General features: G+C 38.8%; 1 protein-coding gene across 2 annotated transcripts; it reads right to left on the minus strand.

Annotated features, from left to right (window-relative positions):
- Positions 1 to 385: 385 nt before the first annotated feature.
- Positions 386 to 16737, minus strand: LOC140951428 (syntaxin-7-like). Of its 2 annotated transcripts, none has more exons than XM_073400679.1 (12): positions 16603 to 16737; positions 13188 to 13314; positions 12795 to 12860; positions 9992 to 10055; positions 9611 to 9707; positions 7913 to 7990; positions 6637 to 6687; positions 4561 to 4634; positions 3690 to 3774; positions 2998 to 3070; positions 1067 to 1149; positions 386 to 591 (listed from the first exon to the last, which is right to left on the minus strand). In XM_073400679.1, exons 2-12 carry the CDS (start codon positions 13294 to 13296, stop codon positions 499 to 501), a joined length of 873 nt encoding a protein of 290 aa, XP_073256780.1. In that variant the 5' UTR covers positions 13297 to 13314; positions 16603 to 16737; the 3' UTR covers positions 386 to 498. The 2 variants fall into 2 exon arrangements, with proteins under 2 accessions (XP_073256780.1, XP_073256781.1); XM_073400680.1 differs by having other exon boundaries at positions 13188 to 13311; positions 16603 to 16732.
- Positions 16738 to 16809: the final 72 nt, after the last annotated feature.

Here is a 16809-nt window from a genome sequence, read left to right on the forward strand (position 1 = left end):
GGTAACATCACCTTTATAGCGCACTCGCGTTTCCTTTCGCGTGACTTTTCGCGACTCCTCAGATGGAGAGCTTGCTCGCAGGTTAGGCATTAGATTGCCTGTAGCCTGTAGGCGAAGTTAACTAGGCCTGAGTACAGATAGAAACTGAGTCCGTCGAGACTGAACCAATCAAACCATCACATTGAAACAACCCAAAAAAATACTACATCTATTAAATGAATTTTTCGAAAAATTTTTACTCCCTGCTAAGTAAGGAAGTAGGCTCATGTGTATCTACGTTCCTTTGATTATCGCCGCACTAATTTCTGCTTAAGCGTTCAGATAGTGGAGTGTGGCGCGAAGTCAGTGAACGGGAAAAATAAGGAGGAAGTTTTTTTCTATTCGCATCTCTTTGCGCCATCATCCAGGCTAGATTTCAGTGGTTCGATTATGACAATATTGGCACATGGGACACCGTTCTTTGGACAAATACCCTGAACGATGAATGTGCTGTAATGATCACTTATTTGTTAAAACAACAATTAAGGTGATAACACCAGCAACCACCAGAAGAATAATGAGTAAAATGCACATCTTGGTTCGGGCCTTTTTCTGTAAAAGAGAATGCAAAGATTGTTAAGTGTAATAGTCTTAAAAATGGCATTTGCGAAAGTTACTAGACTCGGGAAAAAATTATCCGTCCTGATTTTTCACAAACTTTTAACTGACCGCTAGATTATTTTCCCAGAGAAAGTGATTAATACTTTTCGCTTTTCTTTTACAGGTAAGAAAAAGTTGCTCTTGTCGGCGGATCTCTTAACGACTGCTTAATGATTTTTCCTAGTGTTCCGAATATTTTAACGGGATTAGGAGAAGATCAAAATCGATCAACCACAAAAAATATTGATGATATAGTATACACAAAACTCCGCGGAAAGCGGAAATTAAAATTATCTGACCTCCCTGCCTTTGCCAAGGACCAGACCAAGTTTTTCCTGACTCTTCCCTGACCTTGACAAAATTAAATTAATTTTTTTTTCGATGAGAAAACCTTTCTCGCTTACTGCTTAAAGTACTGGTATATCACCTGATATAAGCTTGCTTTGCCTAATTGAACATTGGCACCTTCTACATGGTCGGCTGCATCTACAACATTGGCTTCAATTGAATCTGAAATAAAACCAATCAAACTTTAAGTGTGATAGTGAAATTTCTACCACGTCTACAAAGGTAGATAGGATGTTGTTCAAAAGTGTGGATATTTTTCTTAAGATTTTCTATTTCTCCTTACCTTACATATATATGTCTATTCCATTGGGTATATGCAGGGGTGTTACAAAAGCTCATGACATCCCTTATCTCCCGGGTTTTATTAATCTCGGAACATTAAAAACGTTTTCTTACGAAATAGTTAAAGTCTAGTTCGTATATAATGTTCTTATGTATTTTTTGCTTTTGTTTGCCCCGGAAGCTAGAAATGTTTTGGTAGTCAGTGTGCCATTTCCGAGTTTGTAAAACTCTCACTTTCAAAATGAGACTAAGTGCAAAACCTTTCTTGTGAAAATAAGTTTTATTTGCATGAGAATAAAAAATGATTTTCATGTCAATCACAATGGCTTCGCACTTAGCCTCACTACCCACGAAGCACTAAGGAGTTCATAACAACTCGTTGAAACGTGTCCGTGCGTTCCAGATCGAATTTGAATTTGAAAGTGTTGGTTTTTAAGGAGAGGGGAAAACCGAAGTACCCGGAGAGAAACCTCTCGGAGCAAGGGAGAGAACCAACAACAAACTCAACCCACATATGGTGTCGACGCCAGGATTCGAACCCGGGCCACATTGGTGAGAGGCGAGTGCTCTCACCACTGCGCCAACCTTGCCAAACTGACAACCAAACTCTTAACAATAGAGACTCAGAGCTTCAGATTTGAGGACGAGACAGTCGTGAAAAGTCGTTTTGCTCGTTTTAATACGTCCCCACTATACTATCAGAGCGCCTGGCACAGGCTAAGGACGAGAACGAGTACGAGTATGAGATTTAACTTAAAGTCTTTGCGCGTTCTAAAAACAAGACACCCTAGAAAGCTTCATTTTTCTTTTTTTTTTTTTTTACCAAAAAAGGTACTACGGTTATTTATATTGGAGCAGGTTAAGCCCTCTAAATATTCTCGTTAAAACCCGTTGCAGAATGACGACGGCTATCAAGTTTTCCTGCCAAAATGACGCTGGCTCACGCGCGTGCACTACTTTGTATTAAGAAAATCTCGTTCGTCTTGGAATCTAAAGCTCTCTAATGACAGAGTACACATCAGAAAAGAAATTCCTAAACTTTTTACAGGAAGTAGCTAGTTAACCAAAGCTAACTAGTTTTAGTAAAATCCAACTAGTGGTCTATTATCAATGCTGCGTTCTGATTGTTTGAGCTACTACTAAGTTATATGTTATAGCCCACTAGTAGCAAAAGCGCGGACTTTTTGGCGGCAAAAAAGGATTAAAGTCTAGCTTTAACTAGCTAAATTTTTTTTATTCTCGATGTATTTGACCAACTAGTTGGATTTTACTAAAACAATTATTCCTCTCGCCCTCATGGCCTCTTCGCCTTCGGCCTCATGGGTTATTGACTCAGAGCCCATTCGGGCTCGAGGAAAAATTGTTAAAAATCCAAGGGCACGAACTTTTGGGACACCCTGTACTGACGATTACATAGTACGTACACGTAATATCGTTATCAATACTCAAAATTATAAGAGACAACAGTTAAAATAATATCATTTCAAGAAACAAATCTTTCTTAAAATATTATGAAGCTAAATGAGGGCAGGTTTCAAAAATGTGCCATTGTGCTGATGAATGTTCAGCCTCCCACTTCTTTTAGCAATGAAACATTATCACTTTCTACGACTAAGTGTTGCTACCTAACCTTTTTTTAAAAATTACTCTCGTCAGTTTGAGGCATCAAATTAAGAATGTTTATCGCAAACGTTATAATATACTGCGATCAAGAAACCTCTGACTTACCAACTACATCACCTTGTTCATAAACCATAGTCGCTAGCTCTCTGAATATCTCATTGATATCAAGGATATCACCCTACTTAAACAAACATGTAGAATATTAGAAACGGAACGCTGTTTAGAGGCTCTTTCCAGTCTTGGATAAATATGGAATACGTCTGTGATAAAACCTCCAATTTCTCGGGGGAAGAATAAAGTTTGTCGCAGCTTGTGTCTGCTGCAAAACATAACGGAAGATCGAGAAAAAGCAAAGGGCTCTGTAAGTACGAGAGTTCCCCGCCAAAAGACCACACTGGCCAGAATACGTCCACCTTGTTGGTACGACAGTTTTTTTCTGACTAGAAGAGTCGTCTAGCGACCTTTCTGACAACGTTAACCTCGAATACGATCAACCCGGTATTAATATTGCCTGGTGTATGATGGAGTCTTGTATATCAGCTCTAACTTTTGAGTGTGTACTTAAAATTCTTTTGTGTGACCATCCACATGAAACTCCTTTGGTAGAACTTTGAACAGGTACAATTTCTTTCAGCTTCAACATTTTACAAAGTGAACGTTCAGGATTAAGAGAAGGTAGAAGTACTCAGGGCGTCTCTTCTTAGACATCGAAATAGATAAACGCGCGCACTGATGTCTAAGTAAAAACATTCACCCAGGGAGGAAAGTTTCTATTTAAGAGAATGAAGTAGACTGACCTCTATTTGTCTTATTCTATCTTCCCGTTCCCTTATCAGTGATTCATCAATGTCGATCTGCACATTCATCTGTTCCTGTTCCTGCCTGTAGATATGATTGAAGGTGGGAACATTCTAGGCAACAAGTTGAAACATCACATCGCACGCAGCGATAAATCGCTTCTCGTGTACAGTACTGGAGAATTATTGTGAAAAGTTTTGTTTCCGCAAGAAAATTTTGCCGCTGCAACAAGTCGCACAATCTCAAATCCGACTAAATTTGTGCGACTTGTTACGGCGCCAAAATTCTGTTGCTGAGAGAAAGATTTCCACAAAAATTGTCCAGTGCACACGAAGCAATTTGTTGCTGCCACGTGTCGCGCAACTTGTAGCAGAAACTTAGGGCGGAGCCATACACAAAAAGTGATTTGTCGCCGCCGCGTGCGTTGCAGCGACATGTTGTTCTGTGTATCCCGATCTTATTTTATACCTTGTGAACAGGGGGCGTGTAAAAACTAGCTCAATAATTTCAGCCTAGTTACTATAAAAAGGGATAGCAGTGCCGAATCCAGACCTTGAGATAAGGAGGGGGCGGTGTCCAAAAAAAACTTTTCGGCCCTTCGGGCCTCAGTTTGATCTAAAAATAAGGGGGGCCCTCCCCTGGATCAGCCACTGGATAGTTAAGCATTTCGCACGGTGAAATACACGCATTAATTATTACTCGAAAATTCGCCCTGATTTGAACTCAATCTTTACAAAATAGCAAAATTAACATCTAAGGTACTCGCAAATATTTAAGTAAAAATTTAAGCACCGCCAATATTCGCAGCCTTAATATCAAATATCCTAAAAGGGGTTTCCTAAACGTCCCAAGTGTTTTACACTACTGTACCTTCTACGATCATCTTCCAATAAGCCACTCTTTTCAGTTCCAAAATCGTCTTCAAATCTGCTACTGTCTTGTCTCTACGTATCATTCAACGAACAATAAACGTGTATTAATTAAAAATGCTGCCCAAGCCGAAGTAATAAATCTTAATCTTCACGCTTTAACCTCACTTTTGGTCAATAAAGCATACATATAATTCTATTACGACAGAGGCGTAGCATGATTTACAGTGTACTTCTCAAATATAACAAGACTTCAATAACTGTAAATTAAACCAGGTCATCTTGTTCTGATTCAACTGCAAAACACGTGGTTCAGTCAAGTCTGGTTTACTAAGGGACTGTTTACATGGAGGGAGGAAGATCCAATCACTAGGAAGTTCCTTGACGGCGGATCATCCTCTGAACGCCATATGTGTTCTATACACTTGAACCTCAATTAAGTGGCCCGACACCCAAGACACCATCAGGGTATTGACCCGGGGGGGGGGGGGGGGGAATACTCCTGGAAATTCTTGGTGGGGGTGAGCCGCCCGGTTCTTCAAATCCTGACCCTATTTCAGATTTTCCACACCCGTTTTCAGACCAGACCTCTAAACTCCATAGCCGTTTTCAGACCTGGGCTTTAGGCAGAAATTGTGTTATCATTATTCAGATAAGAGCGCAAACGAAAAAATCTTCAAATCCATTTCGAATTCGCATATTTCTCTTTCTTTCTTACTTATTTGGAATTAAAACGATAAATACGTTCATACGCTCCTGTAGTTCCCTCAAAAACCATACCCGATTCCATACCAAAATGGGCAAAGTGTACACCCGTTTTCAGACCAAAACGGCGCAAAAACCCCACCCGATGGGGCGGCACATACCTATATAGCCTATATAAGGGAGTACCGTCCCCCGGGGCAATTGACAAGTGGAGGTTGGTCGCTGAATAGAGGTTCGTCAGAAATTAGCATAACCTTTTGCAGAAGCTTCACTTTATTTTGAAACAAACACAAGACGGGAGCAGCATTACTGGTCCACAATTGGTCGTCACCTTCTATCTCGGACTCGGTATATCTCTTCATCATATTCTTGAAATAAGGCCAAACTAAGTGTATCAAGCGTTTGGTGGCCGCTTAATACAGGTGATAACAATAGAAGAACCCTTGTTGGGACGGCCAAAATGTGGCCGCAGCCGCTTAAAAGAGGTTCAATTTACCATTCTATGCTACAGTTATTTTGATTACTGGCCAGTTACTTTGATTACTGGCCACTTAATAGGTGGCCCCTCGATAGAGAGGAGAAGTCGTTACGTCACGTTGCCATGGTAGCAAAATTTTTGGATGAAGTTACTTGAAAGTCTGTTCGCACTATTTCAAACTTCACCGATCTTATTCAATTTCATTTAATTTGGCAAATCTTGGCGAAATTTTCTTTGGGACCGTATCTACCGTTATCTAAGTTTAAAAAAAGAAAGCGACAATTTTTGTGTTGTGTTCACCTACTCCATGAAGCGGGCTCGTGAAATTAGGAAGTTTCATGTCGTAGTGGTGCAACGACGGCAAAGAAATGTACAAAATGGCGTGATCGCACGTGCAAAGTTGTTGTTTGTTAATATAAACAATAATAATTATTTTTTGCCGTTCTTCTTGACGTCGCCATCGTCGTTGGTTTTGTTGTCATCCAGAAACAGTGCTACCATGGTAACGTGACGTCACACTTCTCCTCTCTGTATTCAGTTTACATGCAAAAAGCTGCACTTGTCCCTTGCGCTACGATCTTCCTTGTACTAGGATTTTCCCAGCTGAGAGGTAGGAAAGTCTTAGCACTAGGAAGATCCTAGCACTATGTAAACTGCTTTCGCTAGTAAGATCCTCGTACTGATGACCAACCACACAAAAATGGGGGGGGGGGGGGGGGGTCGTTCAGTGGGTAATCTTTAATCTTTAATATTCCTTCTCTACTGTTAACCGCACGAACCGAAAAGTAGATCGAAAAAAAAACCCAAAGCGAAGTAAAGCATGGCTAAACAGCACTCTTCCCTGTAGAAGTATCTCTTCATTATATCAATCTTTAGCGCTCATACGTAAGTTACCTGCGAAGGTCTTGTAGAGCCAACCAGTAGCTTTTCCTTTTCAACAACTCTCTGCAAAGAATAATCTTGACATTAATAGAGACCTTTAGATTCTAAGACGAGGACCACTACGAGGACCAGATTTTCTAAATACAAAGTAGTTCGCGCGCGTTTTGTGGGAAAACTTGATAGCCGTCGTCATTTTACTACAAGTTTTAGCGAGAATAGGGACCTTTAGATTCTTAGACGAAAACGACTACAAGAGGGAGATCTTCTACATAGTGAATATTGTTCGCGCGTGAACCAGGGTCATTTTGGCGGGAAAACGTGATAGCCGTCGTCATTTTACTACAAGTTATAGCCGTAGTGGCGGAAACGAGTTATTAAACGTTAGAAATTTTTCTCATTTTTCGATCGATAGAGGGTTTAACCTCCTTCAATAAAGATAACAGAGCTAACCTTTCTGTTGAAAAAAAAAAAGAAAGACAGAAAGGCATTCCGGGGCGTCGATTTTTTGAGAATACGCGAAAAATCTTAAAGTCAAATTTCCTACTCGTAGTCGTTCTCGTCTTTGAATCTTAAGGTCCCTATTATCACTTGGGGCAAAAAATGCAAGGCAAATATTAATCTCAAAGATCAAGGAATTTGTGTCACAGGAACACCAACTCAAACCTTCAAGGAATACCACTGTACCCGGTGCATAAAGCTGCTATCAGGGGACAATTTAGAGGGAGAACGTTAAGGAGCCGTGTCTGGTTAATTTTTTCAATATAGAGTACTAAAGTGTGACGTCATAAAAACGAAATTTCTGAAATTATGGGATTTGTCAGGATATTCTGAAAGAACAATGTCCAAGAGGCCTACTTGCCAAAAATGAGCATTTCAGGGCAAATTGTCTCTGAGATCGTAGCCCAGTTATCCTTAGAAAATTCTATACAAACCTTTCGAAATTTTTTTGGGTCGACCCAATATAACTACATGTCGTTACATTTTACTCAGTTATTTATGCCCCCTCCTTACTCCCCTAACAGAATAGACTATGAGTAGTCCCCCATTTTTCCTCAGGGATAGTAGAGCGAGCAAAACGCGAGCGCGCGTGAAAATCAACCCACGTTTTTCTCTCTCCCGCTGCGTGTCGCCTTTTCTCGCGTGGGTTGATTTTCACGAGCGCTCGCGTTTTGCTCGCTCTACTATCCCTGAGGAAAAATGGGGGACTACTCGTAGTCTACTAATAGAAAAGAAAAGTAAAAAATCCACCACTTAGACTTGTGAAGATTTAAAGAGAATTGCAACTTACATTTTGCACTGAATAATAACGTGAAATGGACTCTCTAAATTCACCCTTCAGTCGCTCGTGTTGTACACGCTGTTGTCTCTATATAAGTAAAAAAAACCATGGTACAGTCGGTAATGACAATAAGTGAAAGAATGTAATTTTCTTTAATACTAAAAGATCATCATCATCATTATTTCTCTTCATGGCAGAAGACACACTTAACGTCATTTCCGGTTTCTGTAACATGTGGCTTTTTAGAGGACAGGGTTATCATCCCTTGTATATGCTCAATACCCCAAGGTTAAGTGACATCTAGTCTTTGCCCATGGGCCAACATAGGTCGCCCTACCAGCCAATATATAGCCTTAGCTCTAGCTCTTGTCACGGCTGAGGTTTGTATCATCTTCCAAAGCCAAAGGCCAAGAGAGATGCAAGTAAAAGTAACAATAATTATTATACCCCTGAGAGTATAACTACACAGTTTAAAAGAGGACATTGTTAACAAGATGAAGGCCCCAGTTTATGACAGATTAGCCTGTGTGGCAGGCGCTTAAAGGGGAAGGCTATTGATAGATGTAGCCCTCAAAAATTAAAACCAGGTGCTTGACACAGGTTTCAAGAATGACCTATTTGAAGGCATCACGTTGTCAGAAAACATTCCTTCCTTTGAGGCAGGGTCCAAAATTAATTTTTTAATATAGGCGCCAACAGGTGAGCAAGTATAAATTTTTGGTCGCCACAAATTCCTCTTGGTGGCTTGGAAACGTTCAACTCGTATTGATTGTAGCTGTTGTGGAGGTATATTTACAGGAAGATTCATTTCACTTTTACATTAAAAAAATATCGGCAGGACTAAAAGTAAGACACCTGTTGGCAAATAGCTTTGAGGTCTCAATTCTTAATCATTTTCTCCGAACGTGAAAGTCTACAATAACAACCAGCTTTACAAGTCGCCAGCTGGCGACCAGCTATGAAATTCTGGTCGCCAGAACTGAATTTTTGGTTGCACTGACGACCAGGAAGGCGCAATTTCGGACCCTGTGAGGTGAGCGGTAATAGAAATTGAAGTAGGTTGAAATGAAAACTGACACATAGTGACAAGAGGACAATCAGACTTGCTACAAGTTGACCTCTCATAAGTTCTTAAACGTGAGCAAAGTGAGCTTTGGGTATGTGAAAAGCTAGTGAAGTTGGCTTCAATGAGGTCACGCACTACACAGCAACCAAGCAGGTGCCAAAGTAGCAAGGTTGACTTCTTCCGCCTGAACGGATTTGAATCACATTAGATGCATAAAATCATGCAGGGAAAATGATTGGGATATGTTGCATCAGGAGTGGCATCAAATATCAGCAGGTTATATCACGCTTATACCCTCACTCTCCTATTGGTCAATTGTCATGATATGTCTCTAGTGGAATTTTCAACCTTTAAATTTCGTGCCCAGCAGATAAACAAAGTCCTTCAAGATGATCATTTAGATGGCATAACCAACCAGGATATAAATAAAAGACTTTTAGAAAGTGTACAGGTCAATGAAAGGGCATTTAAGGTGTATGTAACATAGACAATCAAACCAGACTTGGTTCAGTTGGAGGCTGAAATCAAAACAAGGAAATAAGCATCTATCCCCTGTCGCCAAGCACTTGACTTGGAAAATTTTATAAGCACCCTCCGGCCAGATAGATAACAACAAAAAATAATGTGCACTGTAAACTTACAGCGCTTGGGCTGCTTCCAACACACAAAGAACTCATTTCTTTCAAGTATGCAGTTGTTTTTGTTGTCAAGTCATTGGTTGCTACTTGTATCCTGTGGCTGTAAGGAAGTAATCAAAAAATGTTAGAAATAAGAGGACCTGTAAACTGAAGTTAAAGTTCTGTAATTTTTAAGATGGCTTTATGAAAGCATACTTTTAAGGAAGAAACAGCCTCATTCTTACATGTTTCCCATAAAATTAGACACCTAGAACTGGTCCCTTCCAATCTTGACTCTCTAAATGGCAGACACGCAAGTACCAATCGTAACGGATGGGCTCCATTCTAGAAGGACAGAATTTGTCATCCCTCTAAATAAGAATAAATATTAACAAGTTGACTTACAGCTTTTCTTCCTGGCCATCTTTTCCTGGTGACAATTGTCTAAGAGTCCGTTCCAGAGCTGCAGCTAAGAGTCAAAGGAAATTTAGATTTAATTCAAAATTTGTGGGCCACATGTTGCATTTCCTTTAAAAAAAAAAAAACCTGCAGGGAGATTTTTGCCAAAATATGCCTATTGCTTGTTTATCTTGTAGGAAATTAAATTTTAATTTAAGTGGGGGTCTCATTACTTTTTTAGGATTAGTCCTTACAATTATTTCAATATGACTATTATTTATGAGTAGATGTTTAGAACATATTTCCATTGATTGTTTCTTGTTTCTGCCACTGAAAATTAGTCTTTATTCCTGAGCTTTTTGAGGCGTTGCAAGACACATATGTCTAGTTAAAATTTAAATTTGTGCACAAAATCCTTCAGTGGGACCATTTAAGTAAAACCCTCTTGGCTATCCTTTTAACATTTGCTGTTTCTCAGCTTTTTTTGCACAAAGAATGATATTCAGAAATAGCTTCAATAAATTCTCCATTTTTTGAGTCATTTTTGAGACGGAATACATGTAGGTCATCGGGTACTTAAAAAATACATAAAACAGTGGATGTGAATGATAGGTCCATATGCCTTGTGCAGTACCTTTCTGTGTTTTAAGGCAGAAGTTTGGCTTTTATTGATGAAAGAATCAATATTAATTTTGATGCAGATAGTGAGATAATCAATATTTTTATAAACAGGCATACCAATAAAATGTACATGTGTGCAAAGTGTTTATCAGACTATGCTACACTTGATTACCAACCACTGTTTTAACAACCAGAAATTAATACATTAGTATTGGCTTAACGTATTTTTTTGTTTTCTGTTTAAGATTTAGTCAAAATAAAGTTTCAGTTCGTTGGAAGGAAGCCACCTCCTTCCAATAAGCACCATGTGCAATATAAATATGGGGGCCGGCACTTATTTGAGAAAAATGGTATTTTTCCTTGTAGCATGTGTGAAACTTTGCACCATTTTATCCAACACACAAAAACAACTGAGCTAATGCAACCTCATCCTCAGTGTTCCCAAGTTGTTGTCCTTTTTTTTCTTGCAATTATAGCCTATACTATTGACGTTACAATTTTACTGAATTTTTGTAAACATCTTCCAAAGTTGGTCAACTGCAGCTGGTTATGAAGCTGGGGGATTTAGGCCTATCACAAATGGAGAAATGTCTTGAATAAATAATAATAAGCATTCTTCTCATATAATTGCCGATGAGCAGCCTCGCGAAGTCTCGAGGTTGCAAGGTGGCAGCCGAATAGAGCAGTGCGCGATTGTTCCAGGGGTAAAAGATCTCGAATTGATGTAACATGTAGTAATTTAAGGCAATTTTCGTCACATAATGCAGAACAGAGAATGCATTGTTTTTGAGTGAACACGTGGTACAGAACAGAGAATCCACAAGCCATGTGCCTGTTTGTGAGTCCTGTGCTCATACCGTCTTCAACCAATAGTCGGGTGGATATTCATTGCATCATATGCAATAGCTGTCGCATTTGCCCACTGGAATTTTTTGTTGCCTGCCGCTAAGAAAAACAATGCGTAAAACTGATTGTCTTTGAAGCAAAATAAGTCGGAAGGCTTTATTGACGCACCATAAATCTTAGAGACCAAATATAAAACTGTATGCTGATAATTCGTGGACTTGAATATGATTTTTCAAGGATTCTACATTGGCTTATAAGACCACTAAATTTTATGCAAAACAGCGTGTGCAACTTCAGACAAAAACACAAACTTCGATATCTCAAAAAATTTGCTAAGTAAAGTTGGGACTTCAAAATTAATTCTTTATGCAGTAGAACAGTTTAGTTCACTATTTTCAAAAGACAAACTTAAAGCAAGGGGCACACATACACCAACCCATGATCCGTCTTCCCCACACACGTCGTGGGAGAACTGCCTAGCGGTTCCCAGCCAACAGCTCCCACATGTGTTGTGTGGAAGTGGCACTTAAAGGAGTGCTTTGCACTCATCTCGTGGCAGTAGAGGGTCTTTGAGACACAGGTTTTTCCCGTCCATTGACCTGACAGCTATGCCATGCTGGTGAGCCCTAATAAATGACAAACAGCTGTCCGTGGCTGCCACAGTGTTCTCACCAGGCCGCGGCCTTGCGGGATTCCCGCAAGAAAAACTGAAATGCTGCATTAAAACCAAGAAGATGTGCCCGTTAGGGCGCAGGGGCAGGCTACGAGTCAAACGGACTTAAGTAGTTTTAATGGTCAACCTGACACTAAAGCATTCTGTTTGAAACATGATATCAAATGAGTCAAAGTCTTTAATTTTGTTGCCTTTACTTTCATTGGTCCCACGCACGTCCCACTACATCGTAAACTCCTCCTCCGAATTGTAAACATCTCTTCCGCCATATTGGATCAGGTAGGTACTTCATGTAACAGACAATTTGGAGTGCGGGCTCAGGTTCTTCGCACTGCGTGTTTTTTGTAACTTTGTCCCCCTAATGTTCTTACAGGGCCCCTATTTCTCAGAAGAGGGGGCCCTAGGACTCCCCAAGGCAAAATCCTGGTGAGAACACTGCTGCCACTGCCCGTGTGATATGGCTGTAGGTATGCATGGGTTGGTGTATGTGTGCCCCTTGCTTGCACTATTTTGAAGGTAATTTTCGCTTATGCAATTGAATTAAGTTCAATCTATTTTTCATAAATTACTGGTAATTCATGATATTTCTAAACAAATTGAACAGTGCGCATAAAGGAAAAACTTTTGCTCATTGGCACTTAGCGATAGCATAACTAGTAACATACTTACTGTTACTGTTAATCTGGAAGATGTTACTGCTGACATTATCACTGAGGTTCTGAAATCTCTCTCCACCTGAAGTGAATAAAATGGCAAACTTAAGGCAAATACAGTCAAAATACTCAGTACGTTTCACTTATTATTCAGGACTAACTTTCATTAATCCCAAATGGATTTGATTACTGGAATCAAAATTCCACTTTGAAATTGAACACCATAATATTCCAATGGTGACATTGTTTCGAATAAGGAATATTTTTCATGTGCATTTTCATGTGCAAAGTTGGGGACCGTTAGTGGCTTAAAGAATCTGATTGATTTTGTGTCAACTTGATGAAATATGAAATGCAACTCGACCTATTACTCTGGCAATAACTTGATGAAATCAGCAAAATATCTTACCGCCATATTGATATCTCGATGAAGGGTGACCGTAGCTTACACCGACAATACCAGATGATTGTGAGCCATATGTAGGTGGCCGCCACTCACCAAAGCCCCCACGTGACATGAATGGAGTAAACAACTGCTAAAAAATATTTTGCATAAGTTTTTTTCAAAATTGCTTCAAGGATAATTTTCTAATCTGACTCTGATACTTGGAGACAAAGGATAAAAGGTTTGACGACTTGTCAAGGAATCACAAATTCAAAAAGCTGCTTTCCACTCCTCAAAGTTAACTCCTTTCTTCATACAGACAGTTGGACCCACATACACATATTTGTGACTAGATATTAGATGCATGTAAACATGTATAAGGACACTGGCATGACTACAACAACTAAAATTCTGTGTGACTGAATCGCAGTACCAATGCATTCTAATCTCAAGAAACAAGAAAAGGCAAAATACAATCTATTCAAAGGAAGGTATAATTTAGGTCCATAGTATAGTAAAAATAAAATAAAATTACTTTTGCATGTTCATTTATCTATTTATAATTTTATCTTGTAATTTTTATCATTTGAAATGACTGGTCAAATTTGATCTGCTAGAAATAAACCGTAAACAACTAAATGGAGAAGCATGCATTGTCCCAGCTTGTGTGACGACCCAAATAAAATTAGTGTGTTTTAATTTTTTTGACCACTATTTTCCTGCATTGAAAGAACACATGTGCTTAGTTTGAAATAAACTTTGGTGAAGTGAGCTGCTATAATAATATTACATTAATTGTTGCCTAGCACGCAATTGAAGTCTGCTTATTAGTCTCACTTGCCTAAGCAGCAAGACTCATAATCTGCAACCTGTTTTTCGTCGTCTTTTGTGCAGGGATTAAGATCCACGTCAGTCTTCGGACATAGTCTGAGACAATTTTTATTTGTCCGAACAAATTTACCTAAATTATGACAAATGTCCAAAATGAAAATAAAATATGAAATACTCTAAATTTGTCTTGTGGTTGTTGATAAATGTTATAGATGGGTACAATCTTCCATATAGTGAAAACATCCCTAGTTTGAGCTGCAATTTGTGCACTGAACAACACAACCACCTCCATCTTGGATGTATTTTACAAAGATCTCACAGTGCGTGTGATTAGTCAGATGAAAGCCAATAAGTACACTTGTTATAATGCGGGCACCATCTTTGATTCTATTTCGAGCGAACTATGTGAACGAAAGACCTTAATTATGGCTGAAAACAGCCAAAAACCTTTGCCATATTTTTTCAAATGAAGACAGCAGTGCAAAGTCAAATCTGATAAAGAAAGCAAAACAACGCAAGTTGCTCATGAAGATTTGAATGACGTTGACGATCCAACAAAAGTAGTTGCCGTCAAAGCTAAATGAAATTTCCAGTCGTGTTGGCTTAAAAAGCAACCCATGGCTGGATTATGATCAAGAAAACAACAGCATGAAGTGCAGTTTATGTGAGTATGTTTGGCTAACATAAGAACATCCTTGCTGTGACGATTTTTATTTGTTATGAAAGTCGCACATTTGAACATATATTTTTTGGTGCTTTGTTTGTTATTTTAAAAATATCCACTCTATGTTTAACAGGCAAGGAAAGACAAAAACAAAATATCTTAACATCTCATTCTGGAAACATAAACTTCAAACTTGAAAGAGTATAATATTATTCATTTTGAATGTGGTCATGCATTGGCAATGATATTAACAAAAGAAATAAGTCTCCTAGACCTTTTACATGTGTAAGTATTTTTAAGTCTAATTTTCATCTATTCGGTCATAAGAAAACAAAATAGCGTTCGACAAAAACTAAAAATGTCCTAAGAAAATTCAGTCCTTTAGGACATTAATTTTGTCCTTAACACTTTTTCACGGATCTGAATCACTGATTGTGCCAGGTGTTCCTTGCAGAGACCGTGGAAACTGGGACTAAGAATCGTTGTGTGATCGAAGCCATGCATGTTTTGCGAAGAAAGCTTAGGAAAGATTAAATTCAGAGCTTTTCCAAAACGTGTCGGTCCACAAATGCTGTCGCTTAAAAGCGTTGATTTCTTTGGAACAAGTGAACACTACTGAGTGGTCGGAAAAAAATAAGAATCTTCATTAGCAAAACTGCAATGGTCGGGTGTTGTAAACTTTCATTGTAGGCAAATGGGTCTTGTGACGAGCATGTCGTTTATTTTTGGCAATTATTGAAATGATGTGCCATGTAAATCACTTTTTTTGATCTCTGGCAGTGATGTAATTTCTCTGGAATTGAGGCCCTTGAATTTTCATGTATCCATACACGCGTATACCCTGTGACCGCAGATATGCATGTATTTCCGATCATCACTAATACACGTTCTAAATCAATTCAGAAGCAAATAAACTGTATCGACTTCGATAAAGAAGGAAGTAAAAAACCTTCAGCAAGTAAATGCTGTTTCGTGTAGAATTAATCGCCTCATCATTTGTCAATCTAATCTCCAAGCAAGCGAGAATGGTGCTGCTGTAGGGGGGTTCTTGTTTTTATCTGCTTGAAAGATCGACAAAATACTACGAATATTATTTTAAACTTCAACTTCAGAACACGTAAAAAGGAACTACAATGAATACACTGCTATAGAAAACTGTTGTTTGGTATTATACCAAACAACAGAAGCTTATTCAAGCGCACTGCACAGCCCAAGCTCATTCAGTTACTTGGACTGTTTAGAAAACACTGACACCAAAAAAGTTTTAGTTCATTGCTACATTTGTGAATAATTTTGGAGGAACATGTTGCTTGAAATATACAAGTCATGTATCATCTTGTTTAAACCTAATTTAGACCTGGTACCTCAAGTACTCCCAAAGACCAAAATTAACTTTGAGCCTTGTCAGATGACAGACCATACATATGTTGTGGTTCAAATTTACGGCTGGTTTAATTTTAAATTTTCTCTATTATTGTCTATTTTTATCCTTAATTATATAAGCTTACATATTATAATTAAGCTTGTTTGTTCCTCTAGAACATTTCTACAAGAAAAACGCCTTTAAAAACCTCTCAACACCCACTACTCAAACGTTGACTCTACCGGAGGCTACTTAAACAAAAATCACAGAAAGGAACTGTCTTGCCTTTAACTTACAAAAATTTCTGCGTGCAAAGGGTTTATATCAGATTTGTCATGCGGTATTTCCCTGCTATAAACACAAAGGCTCATTTTCGCCAAAATGAATCCTGTACTTTACTTAATTCCCACGTTCACTGAAAAGTTTTATAGATCACGAGATCATCTGTTGTATAACAAGATAACGCTTGCAAGCCGTTTGACATGACACCACCAGGTGAAAGCGAAATCGACACCGTCAAAAGTTGCACTGCAAGGAACACATGACTTATCCCTTTTTGCAAAGCGAGAACAAAAACTTACTTGTGCGACTGACAAGAGACAATGTACAGCCCTGTATCACTGAAAATATCCTCGTCTTTCCGCTGCTTGTTCGATGTAAAAAATTCATATAAATACCATCATCATTTGTGGAAAGGGGAGGAAAGGGGACAACCTTCGGAACATGAGCCAGCCATGAGATGTTGGACAGCGGATGTAAATAATACATATGTCATATATGATTATTGT

Source organism: Porites lutea, chromosome 11 (assembly GCF_958299795.1).
Source record: "Porites lutea chromosome 11, jaPorLute2.1, whole genome shotgun sequence".
Lineage (NCBI taxonomy): Eukaryota > Metazoa > Cnidaria > Anthozoa > Scleractinia > Poritidae > Porites > Porites lutea.

What these genes read in the sequence shown, in the direction of transcription:
- LOC140951428 (XM_073400679.1), bottom strand. Translation starts at nt 13,296, where the DNA reads ATGTCACGTGGGGGCTTTGGTGAGTGGCGGCCACCTACATATGGCTCA. An exon ending in TTGGAAGCAGCCCAAGCGCT is followed by an intron (nt 7,991 to 9,610) that starts GTAAGTTTACAG and finishes TTACTTATATAG; the next exon opens with AGACAACAGCGTGTACAACA. An exon ending in TGAACAAGGTGATGTAGTTG is followed by an intron (nt 1,150 to 2,997) that starts GTAAGTCAGAGG and finishes GTTTTATTTCAG; the next exon opens with ATTCAATTGAAGCCAATGTT.